We start from the raw sequence: 18,184 nt of genomic DNA, 5'->3' as shown, positions 1-18,184 counted from the left end.
TTCCTTCCTTCCTTCCTTCCTTCCTTCCTTCCTTCCTTCCTTCCTTCCTCCCTTCCTCCCTTCCTCCCTTCCTTCCTCCCTCCCTTCCTCCCTTCCCCTCCCCTCTCTCTCTCTCTCTTTCTTTCTTTTGGTTTTAGTTTTGGTTTGTTTTGAGACAGGATCTTGCTCTGTCACCCAGGCTTCAGTGTAGTGGTGCAGTCATGGCTCACTGCAGCCTCAACCTCCTGGGCTCAAGCGATTCTCCCAAGTAGCTGGGACCACAGGCATGCACCACCATACTTTGCTATTTTTCTTTTTAATTTTTTTAGAGATGGGGATTTGAGACCCAAGCTGGTCTCAAATGCCTGAGCTCAAGCAATCCTCCTGCCTCACGCTCCCAAATTGCTGAGATTATAGTCATGAGCCACTGTGCCCAACCTCTCAGATCTTTTCTACAACAAATATTCCAGGTAGAAATTTTGTCTTTTGATGCTTTACTATTTTTTCCCACTTTATGTCTCTCTTCGTAATGTAAATATAGTGAAAAAAGCACTATTAAATGAAAAGGGCACTTTTTATTAAATCATTTCTTTAATTTTTTTAAAAAGTATGAAAAATCTCTGCCAGATTATATTTAATATAAAGCTGAAACAGCATGTTAGTAAACTAACCATTGCCACGACCACTGATATTAAATGATGTGCTGAAACACTTCAATGACTTCTTAGACATCGTAAAATAAGTCTACTTTCTTCAATGAAAAAAATAATCTCTGCTGAGCATAACTTATAAGAAAGTTTATATTTGTTGACTAATATATACCTTAGCTCATCTTGCCATTTCAATCTGCTGTTTTGCAACCATAAACACAATGTGAACTACAGTTATAATTTTTAGCAGTTTAAGTTGGACACTTTGTTGTGAGAACACATATAAAATTAACAGAAATAAAAATTAATGAATATAAAAATTCATCCATAATTTTAATTCCTCAACAAATCAAATTGTTTCCAATTTTTAGGGCACCTTACCATTCTTTACCTTTGTGCATGCACAGACTTAGGCTTTGCCTGACGGTACAGATAAAATATTGTGTTCTGCTTTTCTTACTTATCATTATTTCACAAACATTGTACATATTGCCAAAAGGTCTTCATAACTATCATGAAAATAAATTAATTGAATGAGTTACCATAACTTAATGGATCACTTCCTCACTCTTAGGTTACCTTTCTCTCTCTCCTCCCCAATCCCTCTTTTTTGGGACTACTGTCAACCACAAATATTTTCATTTATACAGTTTTCACCTTGTTTTTAATGTTTCTCTCTTCAGATAAATTCTCTGAAGTAGAGACTTATGAACGCTTTTATGGCTCTTACATTTCCGAAGTGCTTTCTAAATATCACTACCATTAATAGCAACGTGTGTGCCTACAATTTGTACTGCAAGCTTCACCAGCACTTGGGTATTAGTATTTTTTATTGGAGAAATGAGTACTGATTTCAAGGGATGAAGTCTCTGTGATATCATACTAACGAAATCTCATTAGCATTTTTTAATCTGCCTTTTGTTACTGTTGTTGTTAAATGCTTTAAAATATTTGCTAATTGTATTTCCTACTACGTGGGTTTTCTTTGGAGATACGTGTCTTTGTGTGTATCTCAAGAAATTACATGTACTTTTGCTATACTCCAGAAAATAATGCAAATATTTTTTCCAATATAAACTATTTTACTTTGGGGTTTTTTTAATAGCAGATAAGTTTAATACTTTTACATCATTAAATATATTAAGTATTTTTATTTTTTTGAGACAGAGTCTGGCACTGTTGTCCAGGCTGGAGTGCAGTGACCGGATCTTGGCTCACTGCAAGCTCCGCCTCCCGGGTTTACGCCATTCTCCTGCCTCAGCCTCCCCAGAAGCTGGGACTACAGGCACACGCCACCTCGCCCGGCTAGTTTTTTGTATTTTTTAGTAGAGACAGTGTTTCACCGGGTTAGCCAGGATGGTCTCGATCTCCTGACCTCATGATCCGCCCGTCTCGGCCTCCCAAAGTGCTGGGATTAGAGGCTTGAGCCACCGCGCCCGGCCATATTAAATATTTTTTAATGTGATTATTTCTTCTTCTCATATCAAAGTTCATATAGTGATTCTACTAAATGTCTGGCAAAATGCAACTTGTCTTATTATTAAAAAAATTATCCATGTAATCTATCTGGTATTTTGGCATATGTTGTGAGATGTGAGTCTAAATGACTTCTTTTTCAAATTTCCTAATACCACAACCATTTCTTAAATAGTCTTTCCCTTTCTCATTGTCTTATAATGTTATTTTCTTATATATAAAATTTTCATATATAACATGTTGGAATTTTCTATGCGTTCCTAGATAGGGCATATTAGAAATGCCTGGGCACGCTGGCCAGTTGAAGATTTTGTTTTGGTTTTACTCTCATATTTATAAATTAATGTTGAAACCATTAATATCCAGACCTTTATATCCAGAAACATAATCTGCCTCTTCACTAATTAAATCTTCCTTTATAACCATGAGAAATAACATTTTAAAAATATGTCCAATATTATATAATAAAGGGGCAGAGTAAGACCATGCAAAAGGTAGAGGCTATGTAATAGGACATGTATATATATCTAGGCTAGATGTATATATATCTAGCAACTTGCTAGATGCTTACAAAAGCTTTTTTCATGTGTATTATCTCACTTGCTCTGTTTGATCTTTGCAATACCCTGTGAGATAATGATGTTATTATCACTACAGGTATTAAGACCCAAAACACAAACACATCTCTTCTTTTGAGTCAAAAGCACAAGCTCATTGCATACCATCATGATATATGTAAATGTAGTTGTAGACCACCTACATCACACAATAACTTTGTCCCTGAATATTTTATAAATTTTTCTGCTATAAAAATTGCAATCATCTTTTCATCATATTGTCTAATTAGTTGTGCTTGCTTAATGGAATGCTATTGATTTTACTATATTTATTTCATGCTCAACCGCTACTGAGTTCCTTATTACCTCTTTAAAATATGTTTAAATCATTCAGTTTTTTTGAGTTGCTACATTGCCAGTGTCAATTCTTTGTTATAGAATCATATATTAATAACATTAACTAATTGGAAAGTAAAAAACCAAGACCAGTTATCTGTCATGATATTAAGACATATTAAAATCTTCCTGTTTAAGAAATATACATTTTAAAAAGATTATTTAACTATTGCTGGTCAGTTTCCTTTAGACTATAGATTACATTACCTTAAGAATTTTTCATATCAGTCCTTCAAACCTCCTTTTATCTTGTCTGACAGAAGGGCTGACATTACAATGTGGCAAAAAATAATAATAATAATAATAAAAGAATCAAAAAGAAAGCATAGGCTGGGCACAGTGGCTCACACCTGTAATCCCAGCACTTTGGGAGGCTGAGGTGGGTGGATCACCGAAGTCAGGAGTTTGAGATCAGCCTGACCAATATGGCAAAACCCCGTCTATACTAAAAATACAAAAAATACAAAAAAAAAACAAAAAATAAAATAAAATAATAAAATAATTAGGTGGATGTGGTGATATGCACCTGCAGTCCCAGCTACTCTGGAGGCTGAGACAGGAGAATCACTTGAACTTGGGAGGAAGGGGTTGGAGTGAGCCGAGTTCACACCACTGCACTCCAGCCTGGGCAATAGAGTGAGGCTCCATCTCAAAAAAACACTTAAAAATACAATAAATAAAGCATAGATTTTTTTTTCTTGTTGGGCTTTAAATACTGGAGAAGAGAGACTAGAGGAATTACTAGGAAAGAGCCATTAGACTGCACACACTCGCACATTTGTGAGAGACTTGCTGCCTTCACATTTCTTCTTAATCCCTGGCTGCCTAAACTCCTTCTCATCATAATCTAGATGCTCCATTCCTTAATAATGCCTTTTAAAATGTTTTCTCCCAGAACATCATTTCAATTATTGAAAGGATACTTTTCTTGAAACTGGATTTATTTTTTGTCTTCCCCCATCTATTCCCAGAGTATTAGCTGTTTACTTGGAAAAGTATTATTAATGAAATGTGATCTTTAAATTCAATTAGTTAATTAACACAGTCAAATAATCCACTGCAAAAAGTATTCTAAATAAAGGAAGCTACTGAGTCACCTGAAAAATATTTCATTTTTGGGTAAATGTTTTTTGTATTTGGTTGATGGGAAATATAGCATTAAAGGTAAAAATAAAAATGACACAATTAGTTTTGCTGTAGAACCAGACAATTAACTTCAGTTCTCATTTCAGTACTCACGGGTAAAATGACTAGAAGTGGATGGATTGACACTGTCCCCACTGTCAGCACTTTCACTGCTGGAAACTTCATCATCCGATTCCCTCACAGAGGAGCAGGGTGAGGAGCCGTCAACTTCTTCGAACTTCCTCTTTAAAATTCCACTCATAGCTGCAGCGCTGTCACATGTACCTGTAACAGGAACGAGAGCAACAGAGCATTGAAATATTTGACCGCTGAACGTGTAGCCAAGGTCTCCAGAGTCATTTTTATGTGGCTTTTTATACATGAGCTGAGCTATAGCTTTCCCTTGAAAGGATCTTTAGCAGATTTTCTTTTTCTATTTTCAAATTAACGAAAATAAGATTAAATTAAATATGAATATTTAACCATTTGATTACCAAAAGGGTTTTATATTTTGAGACATAGTTCATTTTAATGTAACATCATTATTTCTTTTTATTGGCAAATTGAGAAAATCCATCTGAGTCCAAGAAAATCTGTAAAGAAAAATAATGCCAATGTCTTCTCAAGTCCTTGATTACAACATTATATGAAATTCAGCTGGAAGGAACACAAAAAAGTATGCACGACCTTTGTACTGAAGTTCTAAAATTCAAGAAACCTAATTAGCTGAACACAATGAAGCATATAAAAATAGTTCTAAATTTTAGGTAGTTTCCATTTCAGTATTGCAATGGGTGACATACGTCCCCATGCTACCTGCTTGCTGAAGCCCTTGCCACTTTTTCAGAAACTCCCTAAAGCTATTTACCTGGGAGATAGCAATAATTGAATTGAAAGGCCTATGGGTAGAGAATGGATATGATTTCTCCTAAATTCTTTATCTTGGGTCAATGGACTTTCCCCTTTCCCTGGGCTGACCTTTCTCCACCTTCTCCAGTTTACCATAAACTGGCCCAGTCAAGTAAGGAGCACAAACTTTCTTTGCAGAAGTAAAGATATTTTAGGGTATAAACATTTTATAAATTATCTTAGATATATGTATATGATCTTACATTGCTAAATTACATTAGCTTAACTGAAAGTACAGTATTTAACTGAAAGGTTAAATATCCATTATCCAAAATGCTTGGGATAAGAAGCGTTCTGAATTTTGAACTTTTTTGGATTTTGAAATATTTGCATCTATATAATGAGGTACCTTGGGGAAGGTACCCGAGCCTAAAGACAAAATTCATTTGTGTATATCTTATTTATATAAGCTGAAGGCAACTTCCTACAGTATCTTTGATAATTTTGTGAACAAAACAAAGTTTTGACTCTGTTTTGACTGTGACCCATCAGATGAGGTCAGGTATGAAAATTTTCACTTGTAGCATCATGTAGGTGCTCAAAAAGTTTTGAATTTTAGAGCATTTTAGATTTCAGATTTTCAGATTAGGGATGTCCAACCTTTATTAATACAGCAATTTCATGCATTCTATTTTCCACTTAATTTATTTCACTTGATTCTAATTCACATCTGAGGTATTGAAGACATTGTCTCCTTTTTCTGCCAGAGTATAGTCAGTCCTATAAATCAGGTGGAAGAAAGACCCTTAACACTATTCTGAGACCCCTGTAGTTACACTGTCTCTGTACTGCTCTTGGAAATCTCTGAAATCACTTCTGTGCAAATCACAGAGCAAGCAGTGAGTTCAGATTCCCTGAGCTGGGCCAGCTCTCCAAGGAAGGTCTAAGTCAGTATTTTGCAAAGTCTGCGACCTGAATGAGCAGCAGTAGCATTACCTGGGAGTGAGATGGTTAGAAATGCAAATTCTCAGCTCCCATCCCAGATCTACAAATCAGAAATACCCAGGAAGTAGGGCCCAGCACTCTTTATTTTATGAAGCCCCAAACTGGGTGATTTTGCAGCACACTCAAAATTGAGGATCAATTGTGTAATTTAGTTTCCTTTTCAACCTCTTCATTCATAAACATGGCTCTTTCTTGGATGTGGCCACACACCAGCCCTAGATAGTCACATAAACCAGCACTGAATTCCTAGTAAAAATCTCTTCTTTGACCTTTCCTGGTGTAATTCCTAGTAAAATTTAGTACAGAATTTATATTAGTCTGTTCTCATGTTGCTATGAAGAAACACCCAAGACTGGGTAATTTACAAAGAAATGAGGTTTAATTGACTCACAGTTACACATGGCTGGGGAAGCCTCAAGAAACTTACAATCATGGCAGAAGGGGAAGCAAGCACATTCTTCTTCACATGGCAGAAGAGAGAAGTTCCAAGTAAAAGGGAAAAAGCCTCTTATAAAACCATTAGAGAACTCGTGAGAACTTACTGTCAGGAGAACAGCATGAGGGTAACCGCCCCCATGATTCAATTACCCCCCATCACATCCCTCCCATGACATGTAGGGATTATGGGAACTACAATTCAAGATGAGATTTGGGTGGGAACACAGCCAAACCATCATTCTGCCTGTGACCCCTCCCAAATCTCATGTCCTCACATTTCAAAACACAATCATGGCTTTCCAACAACCCCTTAAAATCTTAGCTCATTCCAACATTAACCCAAAAGTTGACGTCCAAAATCTCATCTGAGGCAAGGCAAGTTCCTTCTGCTTATGAGCCTGTAAAATCAAAAGCAAGTTAATTAGTTTGTAGATACAATGGGGGTACAGGCATTGGGTAAATACACCTGTCCCAAATGGGAGAAATTGGTCAAAACAAAGGGGCTACAGGCCCGTGCAAGTCCGAAATCCAACAAGGCAGTACTTAAATCATAAAATCCAAAATACGATTGGGTAGCCATGAAACCTTAACGTTCCAAAATGATCTCATTTGACTTCATGTCTCACATCCAGGGCATGCTAATGCAAGAGGTGGTCTCCCACAGCCTTGGGCAGCTCCGCCCCTGTGGCTTTGCAGGCTACAGCTCCCCTCCTGGCTGCTTTTATGGGCTGACATTGAGCGTCTGTGGCTTTTCCAGGTGCATGGTGTAAGCTGTCAGTGGATCTTTCATTTTGGGGTCTGGAAGACAGCAGCCCTCTTCTCACAGTTCCACTAGGCAGTGCCCCAGTGGGGACTCTGTGTGGGGGCTCCAACCCCAAACTTCCCTTCTGCACTGCCACAACAGAGGGTATTCATGAGGGCTTTGTCCCAGCAACAGACTTCAGCCTGTACATAGAGGCATTTCCATACATTCTGTGAACCCTAGGCAGAGGTTCCCAAGCCTCAGTTCTTGACTTCTGGGCACCCATGGGCTCAACACCATGTGGAAGCCACCACAACTTTGGGCTTGCACCCTCTGAAATAATGGCCTGAACTGTACTTTGGCCCCTTTTAGCCAAGGCTGGAGCTGAAGCAGCTGGGACACTGGGGACCATGTTCCCAGGCTGCACAGAGCAAGGGGTCCCTGGGCCCACCTCAGGAAACCATTTTTTTCCTCCTAGGCCTCTGGGCTTGTGATGGGAGGAGCTTCCCTAAAGGTCTCTGACATGCCCTGGAGACATTCTCCTCATTGTCTTGGTGATTAACATTCAGCTCCTCATTACTTATGCAAATTTATGCACTGGGCTTGAATTTCTCCCCAGTAAATGGGTTTTTCCTTTCTATCATATCATCAGGCTTCAAATTTTCCAAACTTTGTGCTCTGCTTCCTTTTGAATGCTTTTGCCACTCAGAAATTTCTTCTGCCAGGTATCCTAAATCATCTCTCTCAATTTCAAAGTTCCACAGATCTCTGGGGCAGTGACAAAATGCTGCCAGTCTCTTTGCATAGCAAGAGTGACCTTTACTCCAGTTCCCAACAAGTTCCCCATCTCCATCAGAGTCCTCCTCAAGCTGGGCTTCATGGTTCATATCACTATCAGCTTTTCGGTCAAAGTGTTCGACAAGTCTCTAGGAAGTTCCAAACTTTCCCATATCTTTCTGTCTTCTGAGCTCTCCAAGTCTCTAGGAAGTTCCAAACTTTCTCACATTTTCTTATCTTCTTCTGAGCCCTCCAAACTGCTACAACCTCTGCCCGTTACCCAGCTCCAAAGTCACTTCCACGGTTTTGGTATCTTTATAGCAGCACCCCACTCCCTGTGGTACCAATTTACTGTATTAGTCCAGTCACATGCTACTATGAAGAAACACCTGAGACTGGGTAATTTATAAAGAAAAGAGGTTTAATTGATTCACAGCTCCACATGGCTGGGCAGGCCTCTGGAAACTTACAATTATGGCAGAAGGTGAAGCAAACACATACTTCTTTACAAGGCCACAGAAGAGAAAAGTGCCAACTAAAGGGAAAAAGCCCCTTATAAAATCATCAGATCTCGTGATAACTCCCTCACTATCACAAGAACAGTATGAAGTTAACTGCCCCCATGATTCAATTACCTCCCACTGGGTCCCTCCTATAACATGTGGGGATTATGGGAACTACAATTCAAGATGAGATTTGGGTGGGAACACACCCAAACCACATCAGTGTTGGATGTTTGTTTCATAAGTATTTATTACTAATTTCAACTCATTTCATTCATCTAAGCATGCATTTAGTAACTATTGTATATGTGTTTGACTCCTTGAGTGGAATAGGGGATACAAAAGAAAGTTAGATGGTTACCTGCCCTCAAGAAGCAAACATTCACTATGCTGGGCTCCATCAAACTAAGAATACTCTCAAATTCATGTTCTACTCAGTTGCTTTATTAATCCACGTCTTTCTGCATAAATGTTATATTAACAATGGAGATAACTGACAGCAATAGGAAGATACATCACTGTCCACTCTTTTGAAAATAAAATCTCTATTTCTACTCAGATTTTACCACTATTCAGATTAGCATATTATAGCATATTATTTTCTCCATTTTAAAGAGTGTGAAATGCATAAAATGTTCATGCATATCTGAGTAGGGCGAAGGAAAAAAGATATTTTAAGTAAAGTCTTGAAATAAAAGTAGGACAGGATATAAATTTTAAAATGGTTCACTTCAAACAAGATGCAAAGTAATTCATAAGGGAGAGACTCCAAGACACAAAGTAATACAAGATGGAAACCTATGCTTAAAAAGTACATTTTTATAATAAGATATTGCAATGGGAGCAGTTAGAAACCATGTTCTTCTTCCCCCCACACTTCCCAGCTTCTTTAGGAAAGGTAGACTTCTCAAGAATCAAGGACACTTAATTGGGCTACAGGGATGCATGTCCCAACATTACAAAAGGTGGTACTTGGTACTCCTCTTTTCCTTTCTCACCTCCTCAAGAATGAGAAGGGAAAATTTTGAAGAGATAATAAGAGAATTAAAAGTATCTTTTTTCCTTTTAGTTAAATTTGGGGATGTCAAGACCTGAAGATACGGAGTTATAGGTTCATGTAAGTTCTGTCTTGGTCTTTAAAACTGAAAGAGACTGAGTTACACTCAGGTCAAAGGAAGTAAGGAACTGTTTGCTAAGGGTGTGATCAGTGTTTAAGCTAACAAGTAAACATTCACATAATTACTGGGAGTCATATTCTTAACATATACCTACACCCATGGAACACCTGTTAAGTAAAAAATTGCTTGTGTAGCGATGAAGTATAATACCTATCCAATTTCATTGCCTTTAAAAAATATTCCCTATGCGTTCCCTGTGTGAGTATAACAAAATGTCATGGCAAAATTTGAAGGCTGAATGATCCATTGTTTATCAGTATGTAACCCTTAATCTAGACTTAATAGTGGAGTGTTAAAGGGAGATGTGGTTTTCTTCTATATCACCTACATCATCTTTCTAGGAAAGAAAACAATATAAGGATTTAGGGAGAAGGCCCTATTAATAAAGTGTTATATACTGATTTGTTTGTACTGTGTTGGAGGATTGCAATGATGGACTGATTAGATACAGAGCCAGGTGAGGATAATTAATGCCTATCCCGTAGCTGCTGTATTCCTTAAATACCTACATATTATATTTTTGTTCCTACAGATGAGGCCAAATTAAACTTGGTAGTATACAGCAAATGAAAATGCGCCAAACATTACAAATTGGCTTTCCTTAATTTATTTATTTTGATTTGTTAGTTTTTAGAGACACGGTCTCTGTTGCCTAGTCCGGAGTGCAGTGGCATGATCATGGCTCACTGTATCCTCAGCCTCCTGAGCTCAAAGGATCCTCCCACCTCTGCCTCACCAGTAGCTGAAACTACAAGCATTCACCACCACCATGCCCAGCTAAGTTTCCAAGAAATTTTTTGTAGAGATAGGACCTTACTATGTTGCTCAGGCTGGTTTCCAACCCCTGGCCTCAGGCAGCCCTCTCACCTTGACCCCCCAGAGTGCTGGCATTACAGCCATCAGCCACTACGCCTGGCCCTAAAGTTGGCTTTTACAGCACCAAAGTCCAAAGAACAGAGATAAAGTTGGACAGGCATTAATCTATTCTAAATATGAAGAGCTGAAAATCTAAGCATAGAAAACAGCCATTTTATCACAGCTATTGTTGTCCAATTCATGAAACACATGCTAGTCAAGGGCACCACCATTTCTCACTTAGACTAGGCCAAGGGCCTGCCTCCCAATTATTCTCTCGCATCCACTGCTGCAAGCTTTCAATGTGTTTTCAAGGTTGCAGGCAGAATGACAAATTTAAAATGCAAATCTGATCATGTCAGTCTATGGCTTAAAACTCTTAAGTAGCTTCAGATTGCCTTAGGATAAAGGTCAAAATCCTCGAGATAGCTTATAAAGTCCTTAACAATCTAGCTCGTCCAACCTCTTCATCCTCATTTGAGCCACTGGCCTTGTCATTGATATTTCAGCTCTAATAATCTTGCAGTTACTCCAACTTGCAATTTCTTTCTGGTCTTTAGGACATTTGATATACCATTCCTTCTGATCTACTTTTTAATTTATTTTCATAGCATTTACCACCTTCTAAACCCATATTATTTATTTATATATTTCTATGTTTATTACTTACTGTTTTCATCTCCTGATAAAAAAATACAAGAGCAGGGATCTTTGTTTTCTTTACAAATGTTTCAAGTGCCTAGAACAATGCCTTGTATATAATAGGTGCCTCAATAAATATTTGTTCAGTGAATTAATAAGAGCCTTTAATTTCCATACTTTAATATCTGTTTTTTTCTGCCAGACTGAAAGCTCCATGAAGGCAGAAATGCTATTCATCTCATTTACCACTCTAACTCCCCTAACAGCATATTTGGTTGAATGAGAATGAAAATGAGAGATGAAACTGATCCCAAAGCATAATATAATTTTTTTTGCTCGCGAGCAACACAAAAGCCAATTCTAGACTAACTTAAGCAAAAGATTTCTGTTGGGAAAACACTGGACTAGTTCATGCAATCTATGATAGAGCTTGAAACCAAAACTCAGGAAACAGGAACTGGGGCAGCTTCTGGGATTATGGCTGTAAAAATTGCTTCTCTGGAGCTCTGCAATTACCAGGTTTAAGCTCCAGCAACTTCTCTCTGTGTCACAGTTCAACTGTAATGTTCCAAAGGCTCAGCAACGTTTTGACGTGTCTTGGTTCAGGTGTCTGCCCCTTGATCATTCAACTACATGGCCATTAGGCAGAGAGGGAAACACTGTAAACAGGGGCCCACCTGGTTGGGTATGACTACAGAGACTCAATCGCATTTCGAAGCCAGTATCCTTTCCTCGTCTGTCATCGATTTATCTTTTTTTGTGCGTTTATCAGTATAATCCATGAATTCACGTCTTGGCCACATTCTCAGTTAGGGATTCCCCTTTCCCTGCACCCACACCTCCCTGTCTATTGCAAACTTTAATTAAGAACTACTTTATTTTAAAACATTAAATAAGCATGATATGATCTCAGAAATCTGTTATTTTTCATTAACACATACTACTTATTTAGTATTTATATTAGATATGACCATTGTGCAGAAGCTTGTGAGCACATTTATGAAAAAGTAGCAGAAAAGTATAAATGTTTCCTCTCTCTCTGCAAGAAACAACTAATAAAGAAACAACACTAGATTTTTTGTGATTATAAGGCAATTGTTTCATTTAATATATCTCTGTCCTATTGGGAAGGCAAAGCTAATGGTGAGTTCAAAGGGAAAAATATCAGAAACCAGAAGCATGTTAGGAGGAGGGTTTGACTAAAAATGTCAAATCAAGAGGATGGATAAAAACATATATTTTAATGCTGTGGAAGAATGACTGAAGTGAACCTTTGGGTATATCTTGAAATCTTGTTCATTTTACTCTCTTTTGACAGTCTAAAAATTCCACGGTTTTCATAGATAACTCACTGAGTTCTTACTATCCCACTGATATTCATCTAATGTTTAATCCTTTTTTCTTCTTATATTTTACCCCTATTTCGTTTCTGTTATCTATCATAAGGAATTGACCACAGAAAACATGTCTTAAGAACACCATACATCCCCATGTCTGAGGAGCAGGTAACATGATTTGTAGAACAACCTCTTAAGGTTGTCAGATTTAGTAAATAAAAATATAGGATGCCCAGTTAAATTTAAATTTCAGATTAAAAAAATGACATTTGGGACATACTTACACTAAAATTTATCTGAAATTCAAACTTAACTGAGAAATCTACTTTTTTATTGTTTTTTTGTTAATCTGACAGCCCTCATTCGTGCTCTTGATGAGAAAGGAAATGACTGTGCAATCAACTAAAACATCTAAATAGGAAAATCCATCTAGACTGGAACCACATACATGAAAATTCCTGCCTTTGAAACCCAGTAAATAAAACATGAAAGTCATTAGGGTGAATCATGAATTTACCAATCTGAAAAAGTCTGAGTGCTGAGTGATGGTTAACAGAGTAAGCACAGGCCTGCCTATCACCGATGTAGGAAGAAATGAACTTGACAGGAAGTAACTCTGGCACGGCAAGAATTTTCTTATATGGTAATGGGATGTTTGCTTTCATAAGATGTTATTTCTTTCCTGGCTGGAAAACGAAAGGAAGGTGAGCTGTGAGTTCTGGGTTCATTTGATCTGCAGGATCCTTATTTCATCACATTGTGTAGTGCATGAGCCTTAGGGGGTATTCTATCAGGAACAATAGGAGGCATCAAGAGCCCCTCTGTTCACTTTTACTTGGGAGATTGGGTTTATCCTTTGCATTGCTGATTTTTTATTTAAGCAAAGTGAGAGTAACTTTTAACTGCAAGGATCATTAACAAAGATTCTTCCACCTTTGTAATTTGGCAACGGTGGAAGATTTTAGATCAACGGGCATGTTACACAACTTGCATTACAAGGTGGCATGAGAGGAAGGATTTTCTGTGATTTGTGAAAGTGCAAAATAATCTACTTTGCATTCTTCCAGTAAATTCTTCCAGCAAGCACAAAACACTAAGAAACTATGATAAAGTTCTATTCCAATGAACTTAATAAGGTAAGGGTGCTGGCTTCAATCAGCAATGGGCTGAGGGCCTAGGAAACACCAGTGCCTGGATTGAGTTGCATAGGAAAAGAAGCTTTTCTTCTTCTTTTTTTGAGGCGGAGTCTCGCTCTGTCGCCCGGACTGGAGTGCAGTGGCCGGATCTCAGCTCACTGCAAGCTCCGCCTCCCGGGTTTACGCCATTCTCCTGCCTCAGCCTCCGGAGTAGCTGGGACTACAGGCGCCCGCCACCTCGCCCGGCTAGTTTTTTTTTTGTATTTTTAGTAGAGACGGGGTTTCACCGTGTTAGCCAGGATGGTCTCGATCTCCTGACCTCGTGATCCGCCCGCCTCGGCCTCCCAAAGTGCTGGGATTACAGGCTTGAGCCACCGCGCCCGGCCAAAGCTTTTCTTCTTTAGCTTTACTCAGAAAGGAATGTAATTTTGGTGTTTCTTCTGATTGCTTCACCAAATTCAAATGGTGAAGTGAGAGACATTGTAAATAAGCTGATGATAATACCTGTGAGTGGCTCATCTGTGATAGAGGTTAGGAAGAGTTTAGCTGGCAAAAATAAGAATATTCACAATGTCAAATTATCAACCAGATAGTCTACTGGGCGAGATAGACGATGAAGAGGACAGTGGCTCAATTGATGGTATACAGGTTTTATTACAATATTCAAGAAAAGAGAGCTCAGTTAAAAAAAAAAATCATGCTATGATGCTTTTATAATTTTGAGAAATAGCTTTAATTAACCAAATGTTCTTAAATCTCTGAATAAATGTTTAACTGTTAGTTTAAATTGAATCCTTTTCATTTCCAATTTTTAAAAACCATGATTTTGAATAATCTATAATCTTCTGTCCTTATACTATTATGTTAATCAAACACTGAATATAGTCTAAACCAAGCTTGTCCTACCCGCGATCCATAGGCTGCAATGTGGCCCAGGACAGCTTTGAATGTGGCCAAACACAAATTTGTAAACTTTCTTAAAACATTATGAGTTTGTTTTTTGTTTTAGCTCATCACCTATCTTAGTGTTAGTATATTTTATGTGTGGCACAAGACAATTCTTCTTCTAATGTAGCCCATGGAAGCCAAAAGATTAGACATCCCTGGTCTAAACTCTTTACTAGATAAACTAATCATCATTTTAAGCAGTGCCCTTCTAAAAGAAACGATTTCTTTAGTAGGTTTCATAAAATCAGAGCAACTCTGAATTTTTTCCAGGCTTTTGACTCAGTTCTATAAGATTTTTGTTGTTCAATCTTTAAACAAATTCTCTTCCTTCCTTTTCTTTCTCTTCTTACTCATTGCACTCTCATATTCTTTGCACAGCAGCCTGTAGAGTTGGGATAGAAGAAGAAAAATGCCACCTCTTCAAAGCTGAGTACTATATAGTGACATCACACTTCCCTGACATCACCCATAGTGGAAATAAATTCCAGATGTCATTTAGAAGACCCTCTCTTTGCTACTACCTAGCTCTTTGTTTTCCTAGCCTCAGCTGCTTTCCCTAAGGGTGCTTCAAACCCAGCAAAGAAGTTGTGTCAGAGGGGTTCAAACCAGAGCGACCCCATCTTGAGTGAGGGCTAGAAAAATGAGGCTGGGACTTGCTGAGCTGCATTCCCAGAAAGCTAGGTATCCCTAGCTTCTGGGTATTTACAGTTAAGGGAACAGATTGATAATGTTTACTAAGTAGACTCAGACTTGGGAGTGTCTTAATATCCTGAGATATCTTAAGAACAAAAGCATTCCTAATTTGGCTTTAAAGATAATAACATTGATTCATGTAAAATATAGTAATTAAGAAAATCCTTTATCACAAACCCTTGTAGCAGAGCACATCTCCCCATGACATTTTTTTTCATCCTATTTACACAAGCATTGTACCTAAGGTGGACGCGTTCCTCCTCTTACTTTCGGGAACGCCCTACTCTGTCTATGAGTAGCTGTTCTTTCACCGCTTTACTTTCTTTTGCTTTGCACTGTGGACTCGCCCTGAATTCTTCCTTCTGTGAGATCCAAGAACCCTCTCTTGGAGTCTGGATAGGGACCCCTTTCCTGTAACAATTGTATATGCTTGTGTTCGTTTAATTTGTTCTATTATTTATTCCCAAGGTTTAATTTAATGTCATTTATTTGTCATACTTTGTGTGTGTGTGTGTGTGTGTGTGTGTTTTCCTAGCATAAAACATGAAGACCAGGGGAAGTATGAGGCAGGAGACTATTATGTAAAGAGATATGGGAAGAGGAAGAGGACTTAAATAGAACTACTATGTGCCAGCTACTTTACAATCTTTATCTTACTGAATCTTTGCAACAATCTTGGCCATGTTACCCTCATTTTACAGTTAAAGAAACCAAGTTGCAGAGAGATTAACTACTTTGTCAAAGTTTCTTAGCAAGCCAGGATTAGAAGTCAATACATCTATACTATGCTTCCTCCCACTGGGGTCTTTTCCAGCAAATCACAGATGGTAACTACAATGCATAATATTTTTAATTTTTAAAAAAGTGCACATGCATGTTGGGGGAATGCTCCTTTGAAAGCCATATTGAATGTAATTGTTTGTTGGAAGGCATGACTTTTAGGTCATTCAAACAATTACCACTGGCTAAGCAAAAAGTGCCTTGAACATTTATCACTTCATACATTCTGAGAATAGTTATGCATTTTTCTAAAAGAAAAAAAAGGACATATATTTCTACAATACTAGAGTCATTTCTGCCTAAAACCATTTGGCAAGAAATTAGCATATCTGCCGCCAAAACAAGAGGAATCTGGCAATGATTTTACAAGGTAAAATCCCACAAGGCGTTTCCATGGGGCATTACCAATGTGAAAAATGCTGCTGGTGGCTTGCCAATGTGAGAAGCACAAGTTGGCCAAATGTACTTCACTTGTCCAGGTGTCTGCTTAAGCCAAGAACCCTGGGAGCACTCCTGGCTAATAAATATTTTTGTTGGAGAAATAATAATTGTGGGGTTCCCAAATTATTTATGAATTCTTTTATGCCAGAACTGTTTGTGATCTTGAATTAAAGGACTGAGTTACTTTACATGTGGTGGATCACATTTCTGCAGTTTGATGATTTGCAGTTTGAGAATTTGATTAAGAAATGAACACTTTCCCCAGAAAAAAAAGTGCACGTAGCAGAAATGCATGCCATGTATTATAGACTCCCAGGATAAAAACCTCTGCTTTGGTGATTGTACCATTTCCCCAGCTTTGATGGGTGTCCAGAACTTGGAGAGATGATTCACCAGGAACCCATTATTTCAAAGTATAAAAGAAGTTTATAAACCTGTTGCCAACATTCCTTTTACAATCAGGGTCACCCACTTCCTAAGACAGGGCTCTTTCCAGCTCCTTCAGTTTCTTCTGGCATTTGTGCTAAAGGACCTACTGCATCTGCTGGAGACATTTTCGGGGGATTTCTTTACTGTTGTCTTGGCTGCCATATACTACTCAAACGACTACCCAAAACTGGCCTCATCTGCAACTTCGTGGCTTGAGGAATACTTAACAGGAATGGTTCTACACTTTCCTGGACAGTACCTGTCTTTCCTAAAAGGTGGTTAGATAGCCTCATTCCATTTATAATAACTCCAGTTAGCCTTTAGTGAGCACCTACTATGGGTCAGATGCTCTGTAACCATTCTCTGTAACCTTCCACCACATTCTACAAGGTAGTTTTAACAAAGGAAACTGAAGTTTCAAAAGTCTAGATCACCTGCTCAAGGTTTATAGCTGACCTAGTCCTTCTCTGAAAAATATTCCTTGACCAGTACCACACTGTGGTTAAGTGGCCTCTCTGCATTCACACCACCTGGTCTGTGCATTTATCAGTACTTATTAGACTGTGTTATAATCCCTGTTCAACCCAATGTTTTTCTCACATTTGATTATAAAACACTTTGTGAACTGAATAGGTATTCCAGTACCTGCTCAGTAAATGAATGGGCACAAATTTGGAGTCTGAATCCTGGAGCAGCTACTAACAAGTGGCATAATTTTCAGTAGGAAGATTATTTCTCTGGGTCTCAGTTTGCACTTCTATCAAAATAAGGGGGACAAGCGCAGTGGCTCATGCCTGTAATCCTAGCACTTTGGGAGGCAGAGGCGGGCAGATTGCCTGAGGTTGGTAGCTCAAGACCAGCTTGGCCAACATGGTGAAACCCCATCTCTATTAAAAATACAAAAATTAGCTGGGCATGTTGATGCATGCTTGTTATCCCAGCTACTCGGGAGGCTGAGGCAGGAGATTCACTTGAACCCAGGGGGCAGAGGTTGCAGTGAGCCGAGATAGCGCCACTGTACTCCAGCCTGGGTGACAGAGTGAGACTCTGTCTCAAAAAAAAGGTGGGGGCGGGATGGGCAGGGCATAACTAGTAAAACATAGGCTCTGATACAAAGCAGACCCCAGGGCCTGAGAACAAATGACAAAAGCCATGGCCTCTGTGCAAAGACTTCATACCCGCTTCCCTCACCCCAATGGCTAAATTGACTTATGTCCTGCTGATAAAGAGAAGGACAGCTATTCCATT

At 38.5% G+C, this 18,184-nt stretch overlaps 1 protein-coding gene across 2 annotated transcripts in view; it reads right to left on the bottom strand.

Annotated features, from left to right (window-relative positions):
• The window catches only part of CSRNP3 (cysteine-serine-rich nuclear protein 3), a 214,296-nt gene that overhangs the window by 81,160 nt on the left and 114,952 nt on the right, over positions 1-18,184 (bottom strand). For both annotated transcript variants that reach the window (XM_011958025.1, XM_011958024.1), the window contains one exon: positions 4,298-4,468. In XM_011958025.1, the coding sequence (XP_011813415.1) occupies positions 4,298-4,445 (148 nt within the window). In that variant the 5' untranslated portion in view covers positions 4,446-4,468. The remainder of the gene's footprint in view (positions 1-4,297; positions 4,469-18,184) is intronic.

This window comes from Colobus angolensis, unplaced genomic scaffold, assembly GCF_000951035.1.
Source record: "Colobus angolensis palliatus isolate OR3802 unplaced genomic scaffold, Cang.pa_1.0 Scaffold456, whole genome shotgun sequence".
In the NCBI taxonomy this organism is placed as follows: Eukaryota; Metazoa; Chordata; class Mammalia; order Primates; family Cercopithecidae; genus Colobus; species Colobus angolensis.
Note: the sequence above shows the minus strand (reverse complement) of the source record. Positions and strands in the feature narration are given on the sequence as shown.